Source organism: Macaca nemestrina, chromosome 2 (assembly GCF_043159975.1).
Source record: "Macaca nemestrina isolate mMacNem1 chromosome 2, mMacNem.hap1, whole genome shotgun sequence".
In the NCBI taxonomy this organism is placed as follows: Eukaryota; Metazoa; Chordata; class Mammalia; order Primates; family Cercopithecidae; genus Macaca; species Macaca nemestrina.
The window spans coordinates 64,022,291-64,038,992 of NC_092126.1; the positions used below are offsets into that span (position 1 = coordinate 64,022,291).

The 16,702-nt window shown below is 36.2% G+C and overlaps 1 protein-coding gene across 1 annotated transcript in view; it reads left to right on the top strand.

The window, feature by feature from the left end:
* The window catches only part of LOC105488520 (NMD3 ribosome export adaptor), a 181,563-nt gene extending 174,532 nt beyond the window's left edge, over positions 1-7,031 (top strand). The window contains exon 17 of the mRNA XM_024794966.2: positions 130-7,031. Coding sequence (XP_024650734.1) covers positions 130-227 — 98 coding nt within the window. The 3' untranslated portion in view covers positions 228-7,031. The remainder of the gene's footprint in view (positions 1-129) is intronic.
* The last annotated feature ends 9,671 nt before the right edge of the window (positions 7,032-16,702 follow it).

The following is a 16,702-nucleotide window of genomic DNA, read 5'->3' on the forward strand; positions in this document are numbered from 1 at the left end:
CTTAATCATGTTCCACAGTTGTTATGGCTTGGGAAGGCTGGTATTAATCAAATGCACAAGAACATGATTTATAACCAATTTATAAATACAACTAATTTACAAGTCAGTATGGTCATTATTTTTTTGTAGCCAAATCTGCACTTGAAGCTGCTGATTTAGAGTCAAAAGTCACTGAGGGGCCAGGTGCGGTGGCTCATGCCTGTGATCCCAGCACTTTGGGAGGCTGAGGAGGGCGGATCACTTAAGGCCAGGAGTTCAAGACCAGCCTTTCCAACGTAGTGAAACCTATCCCTACTAAAAATACAAAAATTAGCCGGGCGTGGTGGTGCACACATGTAGTCCCAGCTACTCGGGACACTGAGGCAGGAGAATCGCTTGAACCCAGGAGGCGGAGGTTGCAGTGAGTTGAGATCTCGCCACTGCACTCTAGCCTGGGCTACAGAGTGAGACTCTGTCCCCCAACTCCCCCAATAAAAAAAGTCACTGATGAGCAAGAAAAGATCAGGGGTAGAGTTGCTTGTGTAACTGAGATGTTTAACAGCATCAAGCTAATTATTTGCCTTAGTAGAACCCAGAAGCTCTGGGCCGTGTGCCAGGAAATGCCTCCCTGGTCAGTACTTAGTACCAGAGTTTCCCCTAGATCCTTTAATTTTAGTAAATGTGCTCACATTGAGTCAGCCCTTACATAACTGGGTATGTTATTTCCAGCCTAAGGAATGTTTATTTTTAAAAATATTTTTATCCATAATTTCAGACTTACAAAAAGGTTGCAAGCATTCCCGGATACCGTTTATCCAGATTTGCCAAATGTAAACAATCTACCTCATTTGCTTGCTTTCCCCTTCTCACTAATTATTTTTTCCTCAACCATTTAAGAGTAAAATGCAGACATGATGCTGCTTTATCCTCTAAATATTTCCCCCGTCCAAAAAACAAGGAATTCTCGAATCACAGTGCAGTGATCACTATCAGAAAATTAACATTGACACAAAACTGTTATCTAACTGATAGGCCATATTGAGATGTTGTCAGTAATCTCAATAAAGTCCTTCATAAAAATAGTAAATCTAAGATTCCGTGTTGTATTAGGTTCTCATATCTCTTCAGTCTTTAATCTGGACCAGTTCTGAGTGTAATGTTTTATGTAATTGACATTTTTGAAGAGGCCAAGCCAGTTGTTTTGTAGAGTGACCTCAATTTGGGTTTGTCTGATGTTTTCTTATGATTAATTTTAGGTTATGTCCTTTTGGCAGGACTATGCCAGGAGTGATGCCAAATTCTCAATGCATAGTATCAGGAAGCGTGTGCTGTTGATTGGTTCAGAAGTTCCCAAACTTGGTTATTTGTTGGTTTTCTGTTGTAAGGAAGAGCTATCTCTTTTTTCATATATTTGCTTATTCAGTTGTTTTTCATGTCATCGTGGACTCTTGAATTTTTACTTTAATACAATGGGATCTTGCCCTTTGCAATAGTTATTTTTACTTGATTTTTTAAAAATGTATTTTCAGTGTACAGTGAAATTTCTCTTTGATGTACAGATCATGGCTTTTAACACATAGATCATGTAATTACTACAGTTCAATTATAGAATAGTTCTATCACATCCACCTCCAAAAAATTTCTTGGTTTTTTTTGTTGTTATTGTTGTTGTTTTCAAATCCTCACATCCTTAACCCCTGGCAATTTCTGATCTGTTTTCTAACTTCATAGTTTGCTTTTTCCAAAACATATAAATGAAATCATACAGTATGTAGCCTTTTAAGTCTGATTTCTTTCACTCAGTATGGTGCACTTGAGATTCATCTAAGGTGTTGTGTAAATCAAAGTCCGTTCCTTTTTGTTTCTGAGTAATATTGCATTATCAATATCACAGTTTATTCATTCCTATGTTGAGGTATGTTTGAGTTTCTAGTATTTGCTGATTAGTAGTAAAGCTGCTATGAACGTTTCTATACAGGTTTTTATTTTACTTGGGTAAATAATCAGGAGTGGAATTGTTGCATCCTATATTTAACTTTGCAAAAACCTGTCAAACTGTTTTCAAAAGTGGCTTGTGCCATTGTGCTTTCCCACCAGCAGTGTGTGAGAGTTTCACTTACTCTGCATCCTTGTCATCTTTTGATATTGTCAGTTTAATAGGTGGATGGTGGTGTCTTTTTGTGATTTTTAATTTGTGTTTCCCTAATGGCTAATAATACTGAACATCTTTTCATGTGCTTGTTTTGTATAGCTTTTCGTCAGTAAAATGGCTGTTCAAATCTTTCATCTATTTTTAAGAACTGAGTTGTGTTATAGTTGGGGTTGCTATAACAGAATACCATAGACTAGGTAGCTGAATAAGAAAGCAAACCTTTTCACAGTTCTGGAGGCTAGGAAGTCTGAGATCAGGGTGCTAGCTAGCATGGTCAGATTCTGGTGAGAACCCTCTTCCTGGTTTGCACATACGTGGCTGTCTTCTTGCCATCCTCTCACATGCAGAGCGAGAACTCTCTAGTATTTCTTATCTCTTCATAAGAGACATCCAGTCCATAGCAGTTTGGTGGTTTTCTTGTTTTTTATTTTGATGTTCATATTGTTCCAGAATTGGCCAGTGGGTACCCCTTCAAGCTGGGGCTTACATCCTTTTGACAGGTGCTTCTCTGTATTTGATCTTGTTCATATGCTGATATAACTTTTTGGGCAGGATTTGAATTTTTCTTGTTCAGGCCCCACATTACTCTTAGCTTATTTTGCATCATGAGGAACGAATGTACTTAAAAATAGGGCAGTTTGAATTGAGTCATCTGTGATTTAAGGAATCATGAAATGGCTTCATAAAAAAACACCGATGTCAGTGTTACGCATTCTCAGCTTATCAGTTCTGTCACATGTTGAAATAACTTGATCAGTGGGGTAGTGAGCCTTGATGACAGCAAGAAATCAGTCTAGGTATCTTTCTGTACTTCAAAATAATGTGATAAGAAAATTGAACTTTAGTTGATTGACTTGGTACATTTTGAAAACTGCGTTATTGTCTAGGGAAAAGACATGATTCAGGGTGACAAAGCAAGATCTATAGTAATTAAAGGTTATTTGGAATAGGTTGGGCAGCCACTACGTTTCTGTAGCAATGTTGCTTGTATTGTTTTATGTGATGGCAATTTCATTTTGTTTTTGTTGGAGTCAGCACTGCAGTGGTGCCTGTCAGACATTTTCCTTCTGACACAGTTTCACATAAATATGGTCTTTATCACCTGCTTCACAGCATTGTTGTTGTGAAGTACTCTAAGTTAAAGTATGTACTAGAACTAGTTTATTAAGTGCTAGACAATTCTTGGGAGCTGTATGATGAAAATGTTTTGGAATCAGCTTACCTGTCACTTATTAGCTACATGACTTAAACTTTCTGAACACCTGTTTCTTCAGTTTGTTAAAAGGGATTGCTAAAATTCTTAGCATAGTCAGTGTGCAACAAATTGTAATTCAATAGTTTCTGCTTCTAAAATTTTTAAACAGTTTCAGTGTTTAGTATTTAAACAAGTTAAGAAATGACTTGTTACTTGTTGCATTTTGTATGCATACACTTTTAGAGCAGCATAGAGTCATAGAGTTTGTTCTGGAAAATTCATGTGGTATAGAGAACCATAAAGACAAATGTAGAAATTACACATAATCCTACCACAGGGATTCACTGTTAACATTTTGATATTTTTCTTTTTTTAATAGGCATTATTTTCTATTTAGTTTTACATTTAACAGAAAAATTAAGAAAACCCTACAGGGAATCCCCATATACTCCATACCCAGTTTTCCCTATTAACATTTTATATCAGTATGATATAAAACATTATTATATGCTCGTTATAATTAATGAGCCAATATTGATACATTATTACTAACTAAAGTCCATATATTTAGAATTCCTTAGTTATTATCTAATTTTCTTTTCCAGGACCCCATCCAGGGTGTCACATTACGTTTAGTTGTCATGTTTCCTTATGCTCCTTTTTGTAGTGGCAGTTTCTCAGATTTCCTTTGTTTTTGATGATCTTAACCGTTTTGAGGAATACTGCTCAGATATTTTATAGGATGTTCTGCTATTGGAATTTGATGTTTTTCTCATGATAAGACTGGGGTTATAGGTTATTGGGAGAAAAACTGCAAAGGCAAAGTGCCATTTTCATGACATAATTTCAGTGGTATTTACTATCAACATGATTTCTCACTGTTAATGTTCACCTTGATCACCTGACTGAGGTAGAGTTTGTCAGGTTTCTCCACTGTAAAGTTACTCTTTTTTTCCCCCTTTCCTTACTGTACACTTTGGAAGGAAGTCACTGTGCACAGCCCAGAGGCGTGAGTTATACTGCCCCTCCTTAGGCATGGGATATCTATGTAAATTATTTGGAATTCTCCTGGATGGGAGATTTGTCTCTTTGTAATTTACTAATTATTTCAGTCATGTTTAGCCATATGGAGTCATGAATATTTATTTTATACTTGGTGTTATAATCTGATACTATTTTAATTATTTTGTTCGAATTGTTCTAGCTTTGGCCATTGGGAGCTCTTTCAGTTGTCTCCTTTGGGTGTATGGTCCTTTGACATACCCCCATCATTGTGTTACGATGTGTGTGTGTTTGAGCATTTCCTTACATTCTGGTACTATAAGGTGTTACAGACTCATCTTGTGTATTTATTGCCCTAGAATTGGTCATTGTTTTTAAGGAACTCTGGTTTTATTTATTGGAGAATGGTTATGGAAACCAACATCTAGGTGCTAGGTATGCTTGCTGCTACTGAGAGGTTGTTTCATTTAGTTCCTCTCAGCTGACAGAGTAAAAAAAAATGCTGTTTTACTAACCTATGTATTTATATATATTTATAAATATTTCTATATGTATCAAATATATCTCCATTAAAGTACACATGAAGTCATACTGATGTCTCCAATTATAATTAATTACTACATGGGTCAGTCTAGCTACCTGTCCTTGTTTATCCGTGAACTCTCATTCCAACAGTGTAAAACCTGATTTCCACCATCTGCCATCCATTTATACTGATGTCTCCAATTATAATTAATTACTGCATGGGTCAGTCTAGCTACTTGACCTTGTTTATCTGTGAACTGCCATTCCAACAGTGATTTCCACCATCTGCCATCCATTTACTTATTAAATTCCAGTATACAAGTATAGTAGTACGAGAATTATTAACCTACATCCTGTAAAAAATAACTTTATTAACTACAGCAAATGTTTTATGTGCAGTTCCCTTTCGCCCTTAGTCTTACAGACTGTTCTCATTTCCAGAGTTATTTCGGTCAGCACCTTCTCCCCATTCCCTTTAGTGCCGTTGTTTCATATACTTGTAAAAGAGTTAGTCTTATCATAGTCTACATTTCTTCCTGGGATCACCTGACCTCCTAAATGATTTTTTTTAATTTTTGTGTTGTAGATTTCTACAGTTTTGACAGATGGGTAATGCCTTGTATCTGCATTACAGTATTAGATAGAATTTTACTGCCCTAAAAATCATCTGTGTTTCTCCTATTAATCCTAAACCCTAAACTCTTAGCAACCACTAATCATTTTTCTGTCTCTGTAGTTTTGCCTTTTTCAGAATGTTGTATAATTGAAATCATATAACATGTAGCTTTCCGTACTGGCTTCTTTAACTTAGTAATCCATTTTTAATGTTGTATGTATTTTGTGGCTTCTTAGCTCATTTCTTTTTATTTGCTGAATTATATTTTATAGTATGGATGTACCATAGTTTGCTTATCCATTTATCTATTGAAAGACATCTTGAGTACTTCCAGCTGTTGGTGATTATGAATAAAGTTGCTATAAACATTCATGGTCAGGGTTTTCTGTGAACTTAGGTTTTAAAATCAATTGGATAAACACCTAGAATCATGATTGCTGGATCTTATAGTAAGATTGTTTAGCTTTGGAAGACACCACCAAACTGTCTTCCAAAGTGGCTGGATCCTTTTGCATTACCACCTTCAGTGAATGAGAGTTCCTGTTGCTCTGCATCCTTGTCAGCATTTGGTAGTGTCAGTTGTTTTTAGATTTTAGCCATTCAAATAGGTGTGCAGTAGTATCTCATTGCTGTTTTCATTTGCAGTTCCCCAATGACAAATGATGATAAATATCTTTTCATATGCTTATTTGCCACCTGTATATCTTGGTGATGTGTGGGTTCAGATTTTTGCCCATTTTTAAATTGGGTTGTTTTCTTGTTGTTTTAAGATGTGTATTTTGGATAATAGTCCTTTGTTAATATGTATTTTACAACTGTTTTCTCCCAGTCTGTGGCTTGCCTTTAATATATATATATATGGGCTGAGTGCAGTGGCTCTTGCCTGTAATCCTAGCACTTCGAGAGGGGGGTGGATCACCTGAGGTCAGGAGTTTGAGACCAGTCTGGCCAACATAGCAAAACCCCATCTCTACTAAAAGTACAAAAATTAGCCAGGTGTGGTGGAGGGCGCCTAATCCCAGGTACTTGGGAGGCTGAGGCAGGAGAATTGCTTGAACCTGGCGGGTGGAGGTTGCAGTGAGCTGAGATTGCACCACTTCATTCCAGCCTGGGCAGAAGAGTGAGACTCTGTCAAAAAAAATTAATAAAAAATAATATAATAAAAATATATATGAAAATAATTTATGTGAATTATTTATATGTAATATAACTTACAGATGATTAGTGGTGAGATCATACTGTATATATAGTTTTTGTGCCTTCTTTATTGTTATAAAATAATAAGCCCTTTCAAAGCCATTGACAATTCTTTGTAAATATATTTAATAAAACAATATCACACTAGTAGATCACAGAATATCCCCAATTCATCACTCTTCCCTGTATCTAAGTCTTTTATCCTGTAACTTATAGTAGGATCAAATAAATATTTAAGGCTTTGGACGTTATATGGTCTCTATCACAACTACTCAGCTCTCCTGTTGTGGCATGAAAGGGCCAAAGACAATGTGTAAATGAGAGTGGCTGTGTCCTAATAAAGTGTTATTTTAAAAAACAGACAACAGACCTGCTGACCCTGATGTCACTTTGTTTTTGTTTTTAATTTTTAATTCTTATCTGTATGTATATAATTGATATATATATTTATGGAGTATATGAGATATTTTGATATGGACATACAATGTATAAAAATCAAATGGGAGTAAGTGGGTTATCCATCACATCAAGCATTTATCCTTTGTGTTACAAACAATCCAATTATACTCTTGATTTTTTTTCTTGTTTCACTTAAAGTATCTTGGTTGTTTTAAAATGTACAATTAAATTATTGACTATACCACCCTGTTGTGCTATCAAATACTACTTCTTATTCTTTTTTTTTTTTTAACCCATTAAAACCGTCCCCTCTTCCCCATTACCCTTCCCAACCTTTGGTAACCATCATTCTCTCTCTGAGTTCAATTGTTTTAGTTTTTAGCTCCCACAAATAAGTGAGAACATGTGAAGTTTGTCTTTCTGTGCCTACCCTTCCCAACCTTTGGTAACCATCATTCTCTCTCTGAGTTCAGTTGTTTTAGTTTTTAGCTCCCACAAATAAGTGAGAACATGTGAAGTTTGTCTTTCTGTGCCTAGCTTATTTCACTTAACATAGTGATCTCCAGCTTCCTCCATGTTGTTGTAAATGAAGGATCTCATCCTTTTTTATGGCTGAATAGTACTCCATTGTGTGTAAGTGCCACATTTTCTTTATCCATTCATCTGTTGATGGACACTTAGGTTGTTTCTAAATCTTGGCTATTGTAAATAGTGCTGCAGTAAACATGAGAATGCAGATATCCCTTTGATATACTGATTTCCTTTCTTTTGGGTATATACCTAGCGGTGGGATTATGGGATCAAATGGTAGCTCTGTTTTTAATTTTTTGAGGAACCATAGTGGTTGTACTAATTTACATTCCCAACAACAGTGTATGAGGGTTCCCTTTTCTCCACATCCTTGCCAGCATTTGTTATTGCCTGTCTTTTGGAAAAAAAAGCTATTTTAACTGGAGTGAGGTAATATCTGATTGTAGTTTTGATTTGCATTTCTCTGATAATCAGTGATGTGGGGTACCTTTTAACCTGCTTGCCATTTGTATATGAAATGTATATTGAGAAACGTCTGTTCAAATGTTTTGCCCATATTTTGATTGGATTATTAGATTTTTTCCTATAGAGTTGTTTGAGCTCCTTATGTATTCCGGTTATTAATTCCAGATGGATAGTTTGCAAATATGTTCTCCCATTCTGTGAGTTTTGTCTTCACTTTGTTGGTTGTTTTCTCTGCTGTGCAGAAGCTTTTTAATTTAATGTTATCTTATTTGTCCATTTTTGTTTTGGTTCCCTGTACTTGTGGGGTATTACTCAAGAAATCTTTGCTCAGGCCAATGTCTTGGAGAGATTCTCCCATGTTTTCTCTTATTAGTTTCATAGTTTGAGGTCTTAGATTTAAGTCTTCATTTTTTTTTATTTTTTTATTTTTTTTTGTATGTAGTAGGAGATGGGTCTAATTTCATTCTTCTGCATGTTGATAATCCAGTTTTCCCAGCACCATTTATTGAAGAGACTGTCCTTTCCCCAGTGTATGTGCTTGGCACCTTTGTTAAAAATGAGCTCATGGCAGATGTATGGATTTGTTTCTGGGCTCTCTTCTGTTTTATTGGTCTGTGTCTGGTTTTATGCCAGTACCATGCTGTTTTAGTTACTCTAGCTCTGTAGTATAATTTGAAGTCAGGTAATGTGATTCCTCCAATTTTCTTCTTTTTGCTTCAGATAGCTTTGGCTATTCTGGATCTTTTGTGGTTTAATGTAAATTTCAGGATTTTTTTTTTCCATTTCTGTGAAGAATGTCATTGATACTTTGATAGGGATTGCATTGAATCTGTGAATTGCTTTGGGTAGTATAGATATTTTAACAATATTGTTTCTTTTAATTAATGAACATGGGATATCTTTCTATTTTTTTGTGTCCTCTTCAATTTACAAACTACATCAACTTTTTATAGTTTTAATTGTAGAGATCTTTCACTTTGTTTAATTCCTAGGTATTTAATTTTATTTGTAGCTATTGTAAATGAAATTACTTTATTGATTTCCTTTTCAGATTGTTTATTGTTGGCTTCTAGAAATGCTACTGATTTTTGTATGTTGATTTTGTGTCTTACAACTTTAGTGAATTTGTTTGTTAGTTCTAATAGATTTTTGGTGGTCTTTAGGTTTTTCCAATTAAAATATATCATTGGCAAACAAGGATAATTTGACTTCTTTCTTTCCGGTTTGGATGCCCTTTATTTCTTTCTCTTGCCTGATTGCTCCAGCTAGGACTTCCAGTACTATGATGAATAACAGTAGTGAGAGTGAGCATCCTTGTTGTGTTTCAGATCCTAGAGGAAAAGCTTTCAGTTTTTTCCCATTTGGCATGATACTAGTGGTGAGTCTATCATATATGGCTTTTATTATGTTGAGGTGTGTTCTTTCTGTACTCAATTTTTTTAGGGTTTTTATCCTGAACAGATGTTGAGTTTTATTAAATGCTTGTTTTAGCATCAATTGAAATAATCATTTGTTTTTGTCCTTCATTCTGTTAACATGGTGTATCACGTTGATTGATTTGCATATGTTGAACTATTTTTGCAGCCCTGGGATAAATTTCACTTGGTCACGGTGAATGATCTTTTTAATATGTTGTTGAATTTTGTTTGCTAGTATTTTGTTGAGGATTTTTACATCAATACTTATCAGTGATACTGGCCTATAGTTTTTGTGTGTGTGTGTGTGTGTGTGTGTGTGTGTGTGTGTCTGGGTTTGGCATCAGAGTAATAATTAATAATGGCCTCATAGGGTCAGTTTGGAAGTATTCCCTCCTGCTTTATTTTTTAGTTGAGTGGAATTGGTATTAGTTCTTCCTTAAATGTTTGCTAGAATTCAGCAGTGAAGCCATCAGGTTCCAGGCTTTTTTTGCTGGAAGATTTTTTGGCTTTGATCCTGTTATTTTTTAATTTGTCTGTTCAGATTTTGGATTTCTTCATGGTTCAATCTTGCTAGGTTTTGTGTGTCTAGGAATGTATTCATTTCTTCTAGGTTTTCCCATTTATTGGCACATACTTGCTCATTGTAGTCTCTAATGATCCTTCTAGTTTATACAGTATTAGTCATAATGTCTCCTTTTTCACCTCTGATTTTATTTATTTGGGTCTTTTTTTTTTTTTTTTCTTAGTCTGGTTAAAATTTTGTTTATCTTTTCAGAAAAACCAACCTTTTGTTGATCTTTTGTATTTTATTTCAATTTCATTTATTTCTGCTCTGATCTTTATTATTTCTTTTCTTCTAATTTTTGGTTTGGTTTGGTCTTGCTTTTCTAGTTCTTTAAAGTGCATTGTTAGATTGTTTTTACTGATGTCACTTTGTAGTGCCCTTTTACTTTTGTTCTGACCTTTGGAGATTAGAATGAGGAGCAAGTTCTGAGCCTGAGCCTCAGAGAGATTGCATGTTTCCTCTCGGGCCTCTGCCATTGCTGTGAGAACATGTCTAGTTAAATCTGTTGGAGGAAGCGAGGGAGAACAAACACAGGTTGCCGTAGCTGAAGCCAGCTAACCCTCAGACATGTGAGCAAGCACAGCTAAAATCAGCAGAGCTGCTAGCAAACCCCAACTCACCCCAGACACAGGAGCAATAAACTTGTATGCCCCTGATGATTTGTGGTTGATACAGAGCATTGTAACATTAGACAATTGATGCTCTGACATACCAATACTGAATTAACAATTTTTGTAGCTGGGCATTGCTAGGTTTTTCCTTTTTCTTTTTTCCTGTAAAAATTGGTTTCATTTCTCATTATTTTCTCAGAATATATATGTAAGATTGAATTTACTGTGTCAAAGAGCATATAAGAATCTCAGTACACAGAAGAATCCTTTTCAGAAAGGTTGTACCTACCATGTAATGCAGTTTATGAGACTGTCTCTTTTACAGTCTTACTGTTCTTGATGTTTGGCATGTTTTCTCTTTTAATGTTTTCTAGGCTCATTTCTGGTGAAGCCCAGTCTATAGTGATCTATTAGATGAACTTCTGTAGCAGTTATAATCTGTCCTTCATGGTTAGGTTTATAAACCTCCTGAGTTATCATTGCCATTTTTATATGTATGTATGTCTTTCTCTCCAACTAGGCTATATATTTCCTTAGGGCAGCACAATATAGCACAATGCATAGGTCCTCAAGTATGTAGTTAGTAGTACAGTCTGATTTGAGCTACATTTTGAAAAATGAGTGCTCTTTTTGGTTGGGTATTGCTTTGCTTTAAATAACTCTCTGAGAGTCCATTCATGAAGCAGGAAGTCAAGCAGATTTTTAAGGCTTTGGAGATGTGGTAAATAGAACTTGTAGAGAGAGTTGTCCGTATTGATCAAGACTTTATTTTGTTTATAGAAGCCAAATCTGCATCTAATCCTATATATTGTTAAATTTTTGAGTAGTGCTGTGTCTGGAGTTGGTTCCTTCTGATGGGTTCATGGTCTCGCTGACTTCAAGAATGGAGCGGTGGACCTTTGTGGTGAGTGTTACAACTCTCAAGGATGGCACAGACCCAAAGAGTGAGCAAGATTTATTGTGTAGAGCAAAAGAACATACCTTCCACCGTGTGGAAGGGGGGCTGAGTGGGTTCCCACTGCTGGCTGAGGTGGCCAGCTTTTATTCCCTTATTTGTCCCTTCCCATGTCCTGTTTCTGTCCTATCAGAATGCCCTTTTCTCAGTCCCCCCTTGTAATTGGTTACTTTTTGAATCTTGCTGATTGGTCCATTTTACAGAGTGCTGATTGGTCCATTTTACAGAATGTTGAGTGGTGCATTTTACAAACCTCTTGCTGGCTATAGAGCACTGATTGGTGCATTTTACAATCCTAGCTACAGAGCGCTGATTGGTGCATTTTACAATCCTCTTGTAAGAAAAGTTCTCCAAGTCTCCACTGGACCCAGGAAGTCTAGCTGGCTTCACCTCTCAGTGCTGGTCAACCACAGAAGTCTGATATTGTAGTATTAGCACAGACTATTCAGTTTTAATGCACAGTAAATTATTTTCTTTCTCCAGAGAACTTTATTGTGTATAATGTCACATATGTTATTTATAAATAATCATGTGAACAACCACAAATGACCTATACAGAGAAGAAAAACTATTGGGGAATATTCAAGAACTAGAAAATATGTCTGGTAGTTTTCCTGTGTTTATGGATTTGGACCAGAATAATGCTAATGGGCTGACTACTCAACAAAGGACAAGATAAATCAGTGTACATCTGGATTCAAGAATGTTCTATACTAAGAGGGCTGTAGAAGTCTCCATGGAATGGTACTAGATTCCTGGGATGGTGATACTGAATAGTCTGGAATGTGGCTTTCTTTGTCTCAAAGAGAGTCTTTAAAAAAATCTGTGTTCTGATGGTAGAGTTCCAATTTTGGCATTTTGCCTTCCGTGATAATAGATGGACTTTGACGCTAGGCAAATTTGTGATGGAGCAAAAGTTCGTTTGGGGGTTGTTTCATTTACCCCTTACTCTTTGCCCTCCCTAGTCATGTTTGTCTTCTTTTCTTTGTTTATAAGAAATGGACTGATACTCATAGTCAGGAATAAATAAATAGTTATGGATTAAAATAATATTCTTGAGAGTATTTTCATCTTTGTCAGGGAACAAACATGGTTATTTGTACTTGAGTTCTTGTCCTACCATCATCACTGGAAAAACATCTCTGGGTAGTCACTGTCTCCCCAAACTGGACTCAGGATGGAATTTTTGAAGCAGTGTTACCTACCCCAAACAACTCAAACCCGTAAGTATAAGAATAAATGATTATTATTTTAAGCCACTGAGTTTTGGGGGTGGTTTCTTATGCAGCATTATAGGTAATAGCTAACTGATCCTCTCTACATCTTTAAAATTCATTTCACTGTGCAACTTCTGACGGGTAATTGTTGTTCTGATTGTAGAAGTAGGACAACCCTCTTTCCCCAAACACCTACTAAGGTTAAAGTTCAGATGATAGTAGATGTACCCCTATCGATTCTTTTAAAGTAGCTTGACTTTTTCTGCTACTGTTGTCTTGAGTGGGTTAGTTAATCCCCATACATTCTTTCTACATATTACAGGTTTTACTGGTTTTAATAGTACTCTGGAAGGTGGCTTGAGGTGGAGGAGTGACATGGTTTGGCTCTGTGTCCCCACCCAAATCTCATGTTGAATTGTAATTCCTGATGTTGGGGAAGGAACATGGAGGGAGGTGATTGGATCATGGGGGAATGATTTCCCTATGCTGTTCTTGTGATAGTAAGTGAGTTCTCATGAGATCTGATGGTTTTATAAGTGTTTGGCACTTCCCCCACCCCACTTCTGCCACCAAGTAAAGAAGGTGCTTGCTTTCCCTTTGCCTTTTGCCATGATTGTAAATTTCCTGAGGTCTTCCAGTCATGCTTCCTGTTAAGCCTGTGGAACTGTGAGTCAATTAAACTTCTTTTCTTCATAAATTACCCAGTCTCAGATAGTTCTTTATAGCAGTGTGAAAACAGACTAATATACAAGGAGGGATTGGGGAGGCTAAGAAGACATAACTCCAAGTGTTCTTAGTTTTACTTCAGGCTGGGTCGCCTCTTATTTTAGATATTGGCTTGTGGCAGTGTCAGTTGCCTAGTTTTGATCCTGTACTATGTTATGTGAGATGTTACCACTGGGGGAGGCTGGGTGAAGAGTACAGTTGACCCTTAAACAACACACATTTGAACTGTGAGGGTTCACTTGTAGGTGGATTTTTTCAATAAATATATTGGAAAATATTTTGAAGATTTGCAAAAATTTGAAAAAACAGACAAAACATGTAGCCTAGAAATATCAAAAAGTTAAGAAAAAGTTAGACATGGCATGAATGCATAAATGTATGCTAGTCTATTTTGTCATTTACTACCATAAAGTGTACACAAATATAGAAAGTTAACATTTATCAAAACTTAGGCACACAAACACTTCTTATACATGGCGCCATTCACCATCAAGAAATGTAAACAGATGTAAAAATGATTTATTCAATCTTAACTTCATAAAATTAACTGGAATAACACTGTACTATTGTAATAATTTTGTAGCCACTTCCTGCTGCTATTGTAGTGAGCTCATGTTGGAAGTATCCACTTAAAATTCCATGAGACCCTAATCATCTCGGCATGAGATCACAGTAAAAAGTGATCTCTCTTGGTTCCTGCATATTTTTTATTGTGTTCAGTGCAGTACTGTAAACTTTAAATAACACCATGTGACCCCTATGAAATGCCACTAGTAATGCTGGAAGTGCTCCCAAGAAGCAGAGAAAAATCATGACAAGAAAAAGTTGAGTTGCTTAATATGTACTGTAGATTGAGGTTTGCAGCTCTGTCCACTATTTCAGACAGATGGTTCACCTTGTAAATAGATGATGTAAACTTACAGTATTGATAAATACAACACAGTACCATAAATGTATTTTCTCCTCTTGATTTTCTTAATAACATTTTCTTTTCTCTAGCTTACTTTATTGTAAGAATACAGTATATTTTATATATATATATATAAAAAACATACAAAATACGTGTTAATTGACTATGTTATTGTGAAGACTTCCAGTCCACAGTAGGCTGTTAGTAGTTAAATTTTGGGGGATGATACATGGATTTTCAATGGTGTGGGTGGCAGGCATCCCTAACCCCCATGCTGTTCAAGGATCAATTGTACATTCAGTTTTTTTTCTGTGCATCTATAATTATTTCAGAATAAAGTTAAAAGTTAAAAGTATCGCCATATTATATAATGCTAATATCAGAGGATTATGTATTAGCTAATATGTATATCTTTTAAAATATGCATTATATATTTTTCCTCTTACATTAGCTAGTATTACAATCCTGTGTTTATATAATGTATACAAGGTGAATAATATATATACTACCTAATATAAGCTAATGTTAGAGGAAAGGATATAATTCTTCCTTTGTTATATGATTTATTTAAAGAAACTTGAGTGAATATTGGCAGTTTATTGAGCAATCTATCCATCATTGATCTCTGAGGTGTTCTTTAGAGAAAAATTAATGTGACAGAAAGAGTGTGTGTATGTTTATTCAGTTCCATCTAATCTAATTTAGAAGAGTTCCATGAAGGGACACTTTTTTTTTTTTTTTTTTTTTAGTTGTTACTGCTAATGTTAGCAAAAGGGAAGAAGATGATATTAGATAAAGGAAAAGAGAAAAGCAGATCCTCTTTTATGTGAGGTTATTGTTAGGAAGGTGGCACATAACAGAGGACTAGCAATTTTCAATTTTGGCAATGCAGAATGACTTCTGTCTTAGAAAATGAAAAACAATTTATTTTCATTAGGAGTGTTTAGCACTGTGAATGTTCACAGAAACATGCTTGCTTGCTGTCAGGTATGTGGGAATTAGCTGAAGCCCATAAAATTTGGATGGAGACTTAGCAACTTGAGAAATAAAATATTCTGACAGTTTCTAGCTTTGGACTTTAACCTATTTCAGTGATAGTAACATCAATGTCCTATACTTTTCCCCGTGGTTCTGTGGTTTTACAATGTACAGTGTAAGCAAGAATAAGAGAAATTCCTTTTTTTTTTTTTTTTTTTTTTTTGAGACAGAGTCTCACTCTGTTGCCCAGGCTGGAGTGCAGTGGCCTGATCTCAGCTCACTGCAAGCTCCGCCTCTGGGGTTCACACCATTCTCCTGCCTCAGCCTCCCGATTAGTTGGGACTACAGACGCCCACCACCACGCCCGGCTAATTTTTTGTATTTTTTAGTAGAGACGGGGTTTCACCGTGTTAGCCAGGATGGTCTCGATCTCCTGACCTCGTGATCCACCCGTCTCGGCCTCCCAAAGTGCTGGGATTACAGGCTTGAGCCACCGCGCCTGGCCAGAAATTCTTTTTTAAAGGATAATTTTAAAGGTGGTGATATGGCTTGTCTTAGTACTTCTTTTGGTATTTCAAAATACCTTATGATAAGAGACAATCTAACATGAGAGATAGTGAAACCACCTTTGCAAAATTATAACTGAGGAAATTATGATAATGAAAGAAATCAGACATAAGTGACTCCATCTTGCTTTCAGTCTTTAAGCTGTCCTTGTTCATTCCTGGACATAGGCCGAACTAACCTTGGGAAGGAATTCAGTTCATGGTTTGACTCTGAAACAAAACTGATAAAAATTTTGTTTCCCAAAAAGACCCCTTTCTCACCTGAGGACCAGTCTGCCTTTGCAGGACTAACAAATTAGCTACAGGATTAGAAATTACAGTTCAGGGGTCATGCAACCTCTGGCTCCGAGAGTCTGAAACTCCCCAAATTGCTCCTGGGGAGAGCGTCACTACTATAAAACCTAAGGTCAGTGCTTGAGATATTTTTCAGACCCTGTACTTAATGGATCAGCTGATACCATCCAGACTGGTAATCTGGCTCAACCAGTTCTGCCATCCCACCCAGTAACAGAAGACAGCAAGAAAAACTCACTTCGACCCCCTATGATTCCATCTGCAACCTGGCCAATCAGCACTCCCCACTTCCCAAGACCCTACCCGCCAAATTATCTTTAAAAACTCTGATCCCATATGGGGAGACTGATTTGAGTAATAATAAAACTCTGGTCTCCTGCCCAGCTGCTCTGTGTGAATTA